At 41.1% G+C, this 12,735-nt stretch overlaps 1 protein-coding gene across 1 annotated transcript; it reads left to right on the top strand.

Annotated features, from left to right (window-relative positions):
* Window positions 1-2,582: 2,582 nt before the first annotated feature.
* Window positions 2,583-12,529, top strand: nelfb (negative elongation factor complex member B). Its single transcript, XM_069522828.1, has 13 exons — window positions 2,583-2,838; window positions 3,941-4,101; window positions 4,204-4,303; window positions 5,294-5,524; window positions 5,620-5,805; window positions 5,920-6,032; window positions 6,407-6,509; window positions 7,264-7,359; window positions 7,557-7,699; window positions 8,633-8,739; window positions 9,768-9,909; window positions 10,540-10,648; window positions 12,089-12,529. The coding sequence occupies exons 1-13, from the start codon at window positions 2,722-2,724 to the stop codon at window positions 12,254-12,256; spliced, it is 1,776 nt and encodes a 591-aa protein (XP_069378929.1). The 5' UTR covers window positions 2,583-2,721; the 3' UTR covers window positions 12,257-12,529.
* Window positions 12,530-12,735: the final 206 nt, after the last annotated feature.

Here is a 12,735-nt window from a genome sequence, read left to right as displayed (position 1 = left end):
AACACAGGATATTCATGCCTTTCTCTTTTTAGCTACATTCAGACAGATGTAGTGTGAGTGCGTGCCAGCCTTGTAGGGCACCACACTGATCCAGTCCATGTGGCCAGTGTCTCTGTGAGTTGCATGTTCTGCATTTGTACTTGTGACTGTTGGCGCTGTTATTTGTCTTTGGATGTCGTCCCTGTGATACACTGATAGATACCCTGTCCATGATGTATCCCACCTGCAGTCCCCCATGACCGTGGAAAGGGATGGACGGATGGTTTTTCATTCTTCAGAGAAGAGTTGAGATCTTACAAACCACGTCCCATTTAAATACAGCCCGTTATCATTTGCAGTATTCCTCTGTTAGCCCCTAAGGGCCATATTTAGAAGTTCAACTTCTTCAACATATTCCCTATAAGGCTGCAGCTGTTATGCTTGAAATATACATGATACTTGTAAAAACATGTGTTGAAATATAATTGATACTAATATATTTTGAAATATGCTTGATTGTTGAAATTTGGTACAGACGTTCACTGAAGAAGGAACTCATTGGTCAAAAGTCAAAGGTCACTGTGACTTCACAAACATCTTTAGCTGTAACTCAAAAATTGCAAATGGTAATTGTAACACAATTCAGCACAAAGGTGCTAATATGTCTAACAGAATAAATTTTGTCATTCAAAAGGTCAAAGGTCAACTCTAACGGGATATCAGTCAATCGATCAAATTATATTTGTATAGCCCATATTTACAAATCACAATTTCACAATATCATAATGTTCATATAACGCCATATCTGGCCATTGTTCAACACCATTAGTGAAGAACAGATGTGGAGATTGTGAGCATATGTTCTGTAACTTGGAAATCCCCATTAAGGGTATAAAGTTCATAAATTTATAGTCAGTCTACAGTGACAGCTGGTTGCAACATGTTAGCACCGAGGTTTCTCAAAAGAAAAAGAGGATTTCAGGTCAATGAAAAATATATTTCCAACAGGTTTGGTTTTGAGTCTATTATACATGTGAATAGAAAATGGTCTGTATTTATTAAACACTTTTCTACTCTTGATGACCACTCAAAGTCCATCCACCCATTCACACACATTTAAACAGTGCATCTATACAGTGCATCTATGTGCAGCACTGTCTATATCATCTCACACACTGCTGGCAGAGCAGTTTGGGGCAATTTGGAGTTCAGTTTTTTGGAGCTGCCCAAGGACACTTCGGCACAGGCAATGGTGGTCCCCGGGGGCCAAGTGCTGACTGGCTGGTTAATGGATGACCCCTGCCTAAAAGTCTGGGCTTTTCAGAAAATTACATTTTAGACAATGTTATGGTCACCCATCCAAATTTCTGTGTATATCACGTGTTACCTTTGAGGAAAGTTTCAACTTCTTCAGTCATTCTATAATGATTGATTCATAATTATTCTTAAATATTCAATATTTCTACCTTTTTTTTCTTAATTTCATCATGTTTTGAAGCAGTTGACCACAAATCACATGTTTAGGGGAAATTAGGGCCCTTTATCTATAATTGACACCTAATCCAGCATTTGAAAATCATACACAGACACTCACACACGGGCACTGTGGAAATTTATAAGATTCCTGTATAGTACTGTTAGCCTAAAATGACTGGGGATTAGAAAACCCACAGCAAGAGGAAAATGCATAGAATCACTTCATAAAGGAAGCATTACTTATGTATTTTTTATTGCATCATTTATTAAAAATCACCATATTTGGAGAAAACCCAATGGTAGAAAACTACGGCAGTCAAAGTTCAGTCTAATGTATTAAAATTAGAAAAGATGATGAAAAATAAAAAAGTGAATTAAAGGTACAGTGTGTAGAATTTAGTGACATCTAGTGTTGAAGTTGCATGTTGCAGCTGAACACCCCTCACCTCACCCTCTCCTTCCAAACATGAAAAAGAACCTGTGGTAGCTTCAGTTGCCATGAAAACTCAAAAGGTGTTTAGTTTGTCCAGTCTGGACTAATGTAAAAAACATGGCGGCCTCAGTAGAGAGGGTCCCCTCCATGTAAATATAAAGTATTTAAATATAAAGGACCTTTTCTGGGCTAAAGAAAACTACAATTCATACAATTTAGATGAAATGAACTAGTGAAAACATCATGAGGATTATTCTACATTACATTTCTGCCAATAGATCCCTTTCATCTAAATCTTACACACTGGACCTTTGAAACATTGCAGACTCATTGAGTTATTTCTTCGCTTTTGTCCATCTCAGACTAAATAAATAAACAAATGTCTTAAATTTATTTCCACATTTATTTATTAATGTATGTATTTATTTATACATTTATACTTAGGTCATTTCTGGTCCTCCATACTCTCCACCCCTCTTATAAATAAAGGTGTATTTCTTCAACCTGCAGTTGGGATTTCTATGCACCGCTGTTCTCTTTACAGATTTCCCTGCACATCTTTTCTTGATCTCATGAAGTTTTCGTGGGCTAATGAAAATAGGATTTTTATCGGTTTATTTATTCATTTTCGAGTTTTCGATCGCAGCCGGCTTGACTCGGGAACCTTTTCCCGGCGGTTATTTCTGAGGGAGCGTTTACGGGGCTGCAACGCAGGAAGTGTGCCTTGACAGAGCGAGCAGCCTGATGTGTTGCAGTGTTTAGCGGCAAGCGACTGTGTTTACGTCCCCACATCCAAGCTCCAGAGCTCCGATCACACTCGAGAGGGGACAGCCATGATTAAACCGACGATGTTCTCCGGGCTGCCGGAGCTCGGGATCTCTAACGGAGAAGATCTCAAAGAAACTCTCACCAACTGCACCGAGCCTCTGAAAGCCATTGACCAGTTCCAGGTAAGGGTCACTTTGTTCTACCATCAGCCCGAGCAGGTGATAATAAAGCCATGTTTCCTAAAGCGTGTAGTTTTATACACTTAGCAAAGACGTGGAGGTGTACCACGTCAGATTTATTCAGCTACGTGCTAATGTTAGCTCCTCACTGCTGCAATGGAAGATGAGCTGAGGAAGTGGATGATGCTTCAATGTGCAACAAGTTAACCACAGTCTGTGAGGAGTACTCAATCACTGTGGGTGATGGTGGAAATTCAGCACAGCGGGAATGTGGTGTCATCTTATAATAATGATAATAGCACACTTCATTTCTGTAGCACCTTTCTAAACGCAAGTTCAAAAGGACAAATTCAAGCAACAACAGGGGGAAATTAAAAGCAATTTGAAGATCACTCAACATTATAGCATCCATTTAAAAAGTTGCAAATGAGGAAAGAGTATAACCAGATCAAATAAAACACTTTAAAATGATAAGAGTAGGCGATTAGATCAGAGCTAGGAGAAAGTACAGTTACAAACACGTGTCTTTAAAAGAGGTTTAAAAGAGGAAAAGGAGTTTGTTAGACTCTTCATGGAGGTGCGTTCGAATTATGTTTATTGACTAGTGCTTAAAACATGTTTTACTTTTTATTGACTTTAAAATCGTTTAAATTAAAGTGTTGGAATTCATTGTAATAAATACATATTTTGTCATAAATACAATATGTTCAACCTGTACCATAAGGATTTAAGATGTAGCGTACAGTTCGGCTGCTGACAGGTTGATGGAACAATGACAGTGTTTGTGTTTAGGAAGAGATTCATCTCTGCTTTAGTTTGATTTCATTCTTAAATATTATGTCTTGAAATAGGTATAACTAATAACTTGTGATTCTAAAAATGTGCTCAGTCAGATGAGCCCAAGAAGCACTTCATAAATAAAGTGCTTGTGGTCTATTTACACATCCAATGTGCAAAAAGATTTAACTGGTGTGTTAAATGTCTTCAGTCAGTTTTATGTGATATCAGCCAGTGTAAATGAGCAAAGGAACATTTTCTCAGCTGAGTCAGAAACTGCATCTTGAGCTCAAGACTAATGAGTATATGATGAATTATCTGTCTGTAGATGGAAAATGGCATCCTGCTGCCAACTCTCCAGTCTGCTCTTCCCTTCCTTGACCTCCATGGAACGCCTCGGCTGGAGTTCCACCAGTCGGTCTTTGATGAGCTTCGTGACAAGCTGATGGAGCGAGTCGCCACCATTGCAGAGGGCAAGGACGAGGACAGGTGTGTCAGCGGTTGTTTATGACTGTGTATAATATTCTCTGAAGGAACCAGCTCAGGTGCTATTGTGCTTTATTTTTTTTTTGGTTTTTAAACTACGCACAGATACGGGAAGCTTGAAGAGCTGCTGGAGAAGAGCTTTCCACTCGTCAAAATGCCGTCCATTCAGCCTGTGGTAATGCAGGTGCTGAAGCATCTACCCAAGGCAAGTGTTCTTTCTTACCTGTTGAAGACTGAAATGAGCAAAAAGAAATGAGCAGTATTAAGATTGAATCCGTATCAGTAGTGTCTGTGTTAACATTCATTAACAACGTGTGTTCAGTCACAGAAAGTAGAAGCAACAACACATTCAGTCTGACACTGGGATGACGTTTGACCGGCATCACTGCAGATGCAGGATTAAAGTTGTGGTTAAGGTTAACTGATAAAACAATTCATACATTCGGAATGATGGGTCTTAATGCATCTTGAGTCGAAGCAATGAAGTGATCCACAGACTGATTGTGTGAAGTGTTTTGTGAAGGATCATGTACTGACACAGGCTTATGTTGTTGTGCCGCTTTGCTTTCACACCACAAACAAAGATCGCTACAGTGAATGGGGTTTTTTTGAGGTAGGAGCAAACGAAAGTTATGTAAAATTAAGGATGTCTTAATTTTGAATAATGAATGAGGCTAATGCATGATACAGTTAAACTATTGATATCCCATCAGGGTCTGTAAAGTTGACTTTAAATAAAGAGAAAAAGTGTCTTCATCCTTTGATGGAATATGATATGCTGAAGGCTTTGCTCTGTCCCAGAAGGACAAGGCCTGCAGCCACAGTGTATTAGAGCTCCCTGAATGGTTTAAGTATGAAAATGATCTGCTATGACTTTCACAGTCACCTAATTTCAACCTGACAGCAACACCTAGGAGACCTGCTAGATAGCACTCCCCTGTTCCCTCATCAAAACGTAAATGAAGAGTCAAGAAATCTCATCATGACTAGGGCTGTGACGGTATAGATTTTTTTCTCACCGTTGTGATAAAGCAAATATATTTTCGAGATTTACCACCAAATCCTCCAACCACCCACCCACCCCGGTCACAGCCCAAATCAAGACCACGTTATGAATTTCGGGCATATTGTTCAACTAAATGTAAAAGATGTTGGTGAACTGAACTTCATCTTGACCACATGCTCCATCATGCAGGTGCCAGAGAAGAAACTGAAGATGGTCATGGCTGACAAGGAGCTGTACAAGGTGTGTGCTGTGGAGGTGAAAAGGCAGATCTGGCAGGACAACCAGGCTCTGTTTGGAGATGAGGTCTCGCCCCTCCTAAAGCAGTACATCGTGGAAAAGGAAGCGGCTCTGTTCAGCAGCGACCTCTCCATCCTCCATAACTTCTTCAGCCCCTCTCCCAAAACACGGCGCCAAGGCGAGGTAAGTGGCACGCATCAGGTTTCTCGCAGAGACCAACCAAAATGAACGTTTCCCAGTGTGCCGCTGTTAACTGTTCAGTGTTCTGTGCACTGAAGGTGGTCCTAAAGCTGACTCAGATGATAGGAAAGAACGTGAAGTTGTACGACATGGTGCTGCAGTTTTTACGAACGCTCTTCCTGCGAACGAGAAACGTCCACTACTGCACACTGAGAGCAGAGCTGCTCATGTCTCTTCACGACCTGGACATCAGTGAGATCTGTTCTGTCGACCCCTGCCACAAGGTAAGGACACCGACAGCGACGGCATCAGTTAACATTGTGCTACTGGAGATCCCCAAACCCTGTATTTCCAATGTGTTCGCCTTGTATGATATGTATCTCTTTCTGTTGTGCCAGTTCACATGGTGTTTAGATGCCTGCATCCGTGAAAAGTTTGTGGATGGCAAACGAGCCAGAGAGCTGCAAGGTTTCCTGGATGGAGTGAAGAAGGGACAAGAGCAAGTTCTCGGGTAACACAAGGGGATGGCTTAAAGAGAGAGTTCACTGAAAAATGAAAATTCACTCCTTGTCTACTCACCACTGTGCCGATGGAGGGTCGAGTGAAGTGTTTGAGCCCACAAGACTCTTTTGGAGTCTCAGGGGTAAACAGCATTGTAACGGGTGACTCCTTCTTCAGACGTAGTAAAACAGAAAAAAAACTAAATATGCCTCTTTACTGCTCCTGTGGTATCATCCAAGTTTCCGACATTCAAATTTGAGTGGAAATGGCGTCATTAACATAATTTTTTGCATAAAAGTCCACTTATATCCTTTTATCCCGTTTTAAGTTAAAAGCTGTTCATCTCTGTTGAGTGGATGAATTAAAAATCTTTGTTTGTTCCAGGGACCTGTCCATGATCCTGTGTGACCCGTTTGCCTGTAACACCCTGGTCCTGAGTATCATGAGGAACCTGCAAGAGCTGCTAAGTCAGGAAGCTTTACCCAGGGTGAGGGGACACAAACGACACGATACACAAACCTGCCGGTGGTGTCTTGTTATTCTGCTGATTGACAGCCGGGGGGCACTATTGTGTAATTTAGTGAGCAGTGCAGAAGGCAAAGAAGAGGGAAAAGGCCAGTAGCATGCAGGCATGGATGTAAACAATGCAGTTTTTAAAACACTGAAATCATTTACTTTGCTAAGAAGGAAATGCATCCATCAGGTTAGTTTGACCTCAGGAACACATACAGCATGTTTTGAGAGTAACACTTATTGCAAACATTAAAGGTCCAGTGTGTAAGATTTAGGTTAAAGGGATCTATTGGCAGTAGAATGTAGAATAATCCTCACGATGTTTTCATTATTTCATTTCATCTAAATTGTATGAATTGTAGTTTTCTTTACCCCAGAAAAGACCCTTTATATTTAAATACTTTATATTTACATGGAGGGGACCCTCTCTACGGAGGCCGCCATGTTTTTTACATTAGTCCAGACTGGACAAACTAAACACCTTTTGAGTTTTTATGACAACTGAAGCTACCACAGGTTCTTTTTCATGTTTGGAAGGAGAGGGTGAGGTGAGGGGTGTTCAGCTGCAACATGCAACTTCAACACTAGATGTCACTAAATTCTACACACTGTTCCTTTAATGCAAACATTGTGTAACTGGATTGTTTCTTTTTCAAAACACAGCACGTTATCAACTTTATCAATGTATCAGCAGACACTTAGGCCATTGTATGTATGTTTGTGAGCAGGACAGCTCAGACCTGATGCTGCTGCTGAGGATGCTTTCCCTGGGTCAAGGAGCGTGGGACATGATTGACAGCCAGGTGTTCAAAGAGCCCCGTTTGGTACGTACAGCGCCACCTGGATGCATCTGTGTGTAAACTCATAAAGTCTCATTAAGTTTTATTTTCACTGCTAAATCATTCTGTATGTCAATGGTTCAAAAGAGAGCCAGTTGTATCTAGAAGCCAGATGAATATCATCGTTTTAAATCATTTTGAGTTGTTGGTGCTCATTTGCCTTCCTGTGCACCCACCCACAGGATTTGGAGGTGGTGACCCGCTTCCTGCCCGCCATGATGTCAGTGGTTGTTGACGATCACACTTTCACTGTAGAACAGAAGCTTCCCAGTGAGGAGAAGAGCTCACTGACGTACCCCACCGCCCTGCCGGACGCCTTCAACAGGTAGAACACTGCAGGTGGAAGCAGGTTGATGTATGTTAGACCAGGAAGTTGCTTTCGTCAATACAACCATCAGGAAGTATAAAGTGGGTGAGCCTGTTAACCACAGTAGACATGAATGTCAACAACACTCAACAGAATACAACTTTTTCTCAGTATAATAAGATATATACACTATGATAACAAATACCAATGAAGAAACAGAATTTTTTTTTACAGAATATATTCATCACCATAGATAGACGTTTGAGAGAACAGCACCATCCAAAAAACTCTTTCATGCTAATTTTTAATGTCTAGATATTTATAATTCTATAACATAATTAGTTTTCTATTATTTCTGTTGCATCTTGTTTGATAGTAGAACTGATAGTGAACTATTGACAGTTGTAGAACCATCAAGTAATTCTCTACTCCCAGCTTCAGAAATATTATCTTATATCTTTTACGCTGAATATCTTGATTGCGCTTCAGGCCGTTGGTTTGTCAATAATTTTTTTTCTTAATTCAAGTTTTCTTTGTATCTCTTGTTTATAATAAATTTTATGGTTAAACTGTAAAATACTCTGCAAAAAAGCTGCAATTAAATGTTTTTGTCATGTGGATTACACATAAAATAGCTTTTTAGGAATCATTGCCAATTTTTTCAAATGTATAAACTGTCCAACATACTGTTATTAGGATTTTTTTTGCAATATCTGCCTCCAAACATATGGGTCGGGCTCTACTTGACATCTTCCATATGAACATGCTGACAGCCAGGGCGGAACATTGGTTTATAGCAAAGCTCATGAGACCATTTCTCTTGTTGATGAGTGAGTGGAGTGACAACTACCACAGGCACAGTGACGTCACTTCTCTGATATGTTTGATGTGAACGATGCCTGAGCTGAGAGCTCCTGTGATTCCAACTCCTGTTGTTGCTGTTCTCCTCAGGTACCTCCAGGAGAACAGAGTGGCCTGTGAAATGGGTCTCTACTATGTGCTCCACATTGCCAAACTGAGGAACAAGAACGCCTTACAGAGGTTATTGCCTGCTCTAGGTCAGTGTCACTCTCCCTCTGATTTTTTACGAGCCTGCCCGAGATACTCAATTTATTTTGTTGTGTGTTTTAAAAGATGTAGTGTAAAATCTTATTTCATGGACCAAACCTTTCTGATGTGGCAGTTTAAGTTTTTTTTTTTTAAATCGTCATGTTTAAAAAAAATTTGGAAGAAATGTTAACATTAAATCCACATCTGCAGCAAGTTATAATTTTAGATTACTAATCAAAGCTACCTTTGTATAAACATCAGTGTGCTGGCCTGCATGCAGCTGATTAAACCCAGGGTTTCCCGCAGAAATTGTAAAGCTGCTCTCAGACATGCAATGAACTCCGTAGAATCTCCGGACACTGTCTGGAGTGGCTGTATGTGAGAAGGCAAACGTCCGAATGAGAACCTCACTTTCTCTAGGATATCTCCAGCCAGGCCTCTGTAAAAACTCCAGAGAATGTCTGAATAAGCCGACGTGAGAACACAGCAGGAGATCCTCCACAGTATCACCTGGAGTGAGTTGACCTGTGAAGCAAATGTGACAAAAAACACAATGCAAACTTATGCCGTACATGCAAATATGTCAAGAGACATTCTGGTGATGAGAGTCAACACCGGTGTCGTTACATCCTGCCTCCGCCTGCTGCGCCTCCTCTCACCTGAACGCTCTGGAGGTTTCTGTGTTGTTGTAAACGCTTCTCAGCGGAGAGTCTCTTGATGCGTTGTTCATGTGTGAAAGGCAAACTCTGGAGAAAGTCCAGACCCAGTCGTGTGAAAGTCCTCTGGATGTCATGTCTGAAACGGCTTGTAACTGATCAGAAGCTGCACGGGACAGTGTGTGATTCTGTCAGCCTGTGCAGGCCGAAGAATTTTAATCATGCATTAGTTCATTTGTTGATTTTATCTCCATCACATCATCATTTAGTTTTTATCCGCATATTTCTTTTGATCAAGGGTTAAAGGTCTCTTTCTGCCGAGACCTCCTGTGCTAAAAGAACAAGTTCACTCACAAGTTCTCTCTGCTGTTAATCCACAGTGGAGACTTACAATGACATGGCCTTCGGTGACATCTTCCTGCACCTGCTGACCGGACACCTCACCCTGCTCTCCGATGAGTTTGGTACAGAAGAGTTTTGTTCAGTTGTGTTTGATGGCTTCCTCCTCACTTCTTTCTCCAGGTGAGTTGAGTCTTGATTGTGAGATGTAATTGCATGGACATTTGGTGGTTCTGAACTGGTATTAACATCATTTCAAAATGAACCTAAACTGTTTTCAGTGCAAAAACGCTGATTTGTTTGTGGCCACCGCCACAATATCAACACTAACCACCAATGATTGAATAATGACTGATACTTTTTTAAATTGGTAAAAATCTTTCTTCTAAGCATAACTGCAAGAGATTCATTAAGTCCCTGCTGACTCCTCCCTCCCTCAACTGTTCTCACTCCCTTGTGCTGACACACACACACACACACACACACCGGCACATAGGGACATCAGACACATCTATTAACTCAGGGTAAAAAAACTAAATTTGTCTTAATGAACACAAATAAATGATAGTTGTGATTATTTGCATATAAAGCAAGGAAGTGAGATCTGATCACAAGTGGTCACAGGACACACACGTACTAAACACTGTCCACTTGAGGTCTTATCTCTCAGGACAGATGTTTATGCAAGGTCTGAACAGGGCCATAGTCAGTGTAGTCCACTTTATGATGGTCAAACTGGAACTCAGTAGCCTCACCACTCCCAGGTACCCCTCATCACGACTCGTGTTTGTTTCTTTCCGAACATTTTTGCAGTAAAGAGAACGTCCACAGACACACCCTTCGAATGTTGCTGCACCTACAGCAGAAAGTGCTGCCGTCGTACATGGACACCTTGATGAAAACTCTTGAACCTCCGAAACAGGTGAGCTTTGTTTCTACATTCAGCTCGTGCTTTGAAAAGGACAGGAGCTGCAGTGATTAGTAGAATAAGGACGAGTCTCCCTGTTTCGTACTTCAGTGGGGACTGTTTTGGAAGCTTACGACTTGTGTCCCGTCACATTAAAAACCCCTGATATGCTCCTTCACAGATTCACAATAGATGCTTATGGCATATTTAGTGGTTTATTACACAAAGTTTTCAGTTTTGCTGCTTAAATGAAATTATATTTGCAGCATAACTAACTCATCTAACTCATTTACCACACTATACCCAGCCTGACAGTTACTGTAGTTGCTGTAGCTGCACAAGTTAGCTATACTAGCTGGATAACTAGTACCTTGGTGTGTCAGTGGAAGAAACGTTGTGAACCTTTAACAAACATGGTTTTGTGAATGTTGTGCTTAAGTGTGGTAATGGGGACTATATCCTCAATTTACATATCAGTATTGTTACAGCAGCTGCACCAGAGACGCATCTGATCTTCACAGACGATATTGTAGTGGTACTTTGTCTAACAAGTTTACTCAATCCAATTTTATTTGCATAGCCCATATTCACAAATCACAGTTTGTCTCATAGGGCTTTAACAAGCTGTGACATCCTCTGCCCTCATCCCTCAACAAGAGTAAGGAATAACTGCCCAAAAAAACTTAACAGGGGAAAAACACAGAATCCTCCTACATGTGAGGGATCCCTCTCCCAGGACGGACAGAAGTGCAATAGATGCCACGTTCAAAGCATCAAGAGTAACACTGGCCCTCATAGATAATGTCTGATCATATCAACACAGCTGAACTAAACTGGATTGTTAGACTATACCAGAAAGAACACAAGAAATAAGGATATGGAAATGACACTCCCCCTGGCTGCCTTGTTAATGATATATAATGGATCCTTATCAAACATCTTTATGCATATTATCTGTTATTATGGATAATGTTGAATATTCATTTGCATCAGTGTCACACTTCCTGTTTGATCAGGCTATGTATAATATTGTATACATAGCATCAGATAACAACATTCTCACAGGAAATGGTGCGCGAGAGTAAGTGACACGGACATCAGCAAAAGCTCAACTACTTTCAATTACCACTTGCTCATGCTGAAACTCTGGGTAATCTCCTGCTGTGTTCTCACATGGGCTCATTCAGACATCATCCAAAGTTTTTACTTGAGGACTGGCAGAAGAAACTGTAGAGAATGTCTGCAGCAACTGACTCAGACATTTGCGTTCTTACATACAGTCCGGATCATTTCAGGAAATAATTGGAGGAGTTCATTGCATGTCTGACAGCAGTTGTACTGACAGGCTCATTTTACTCCAGGCTCATTTCAGAGCTTCAACAGATCAGATGTTCACGCGACATGAAGCATTGCATATGTACTGATACCATGTGTTGCTGTGCCTGGTAACTACAGTGCAGCGAGCCAGTGAAGGAGCTGTACACCCAGCTGATGGAGAAGTTGGAGGCCCAGAAGAAGAGCCCTCCACCACCCGATGAAGCCCCATCCCTGGATCTAGGGCTGCACCCGGTGACTGTCCCCACCACCACCACCACCACCACCACACCAACCACGCCTCTCTGAGAGGCAGCAGAAATGGGAAGGAAAACAGAATAGTTAACCGGTGACTGACAGTCTCCTAAAAGACTGGGACATCTTACATTATTGTTCGTTGTACAATTTTTTTTTTTCATGTAGGTTTAGTTTCTTTAGATGTTTGTCTCAGAGAGGGTCTTCCAGACAGTGTGGTCCTCTATTGTTCATCAGTGTTTTCATATGTAACTGTCTTATGAGTATGTTACATTTGAATTACGTCAGTAGTGCAAGAATTGTGTAAATAAATGATTCCTAGTAACACACGGGTGTTATTGCGTTTCAGTCGAACTGACAAGATGCAGTGCCACATTTATGCAACACCTCTGCTCACATTCATTCTGTTGAAGAAAAACATGTGGATGAGAAAGTGTGTACAGACCTCAGCAGGAGACACCCCTGGCAGCCACAGTTACCATCAGATGCTGTGGGCTCAACACTGAGAACAGACTCATCTTCTTTAGGTTTTG

This window comes from Paralichthys olivaceus, chromosome 4, assembly GCF_024713975.1.
Source record: "Paralichthys olivaceus isolate ysfri-2021 chromosome 4, ASM2471397v2, whole genome shotgun sequence".
In the NCBI taxonomy this organism is placed as follows: domain Eukaryota; kingdom Metazoa; phylum Chordata; class Actinopteri; order Pleuronectiformes; family Paralichthyidae; genus Paralichthys; species Paralichthys olivaceus.
This window is presented reverse-complemented; position numbering and strand designations above follow the sequence as displayed.

What these genes read in the sequence shown, in the direction of transcription:
- nelfb (XM_069522828.1), top strand. Translation starts at nt 2,722, where the DNA reads ATGATTAAACCGACGATGTTCTCCGGGCTGCCGGAGCTCGGGATCTCT. An exon ending in AAGCCATTGACCAGTTCCAG is followed by an intron (nt 2,839 to 3,940) that starts GTAAGGGTCACT and finishes ATCTGTCTGTAG; the next exon opens with ATGGAAAATGGCATCCTGCT. An exon ending in GTCAGGAAGCTTTACCCAGG is followed by an intron (nt 6,510 to 7,263) that starts GTGAGGGGACAC and finishes GTTTGTGAGCAG; the next exon opens with GACAGCTCAGACCTGATGCT.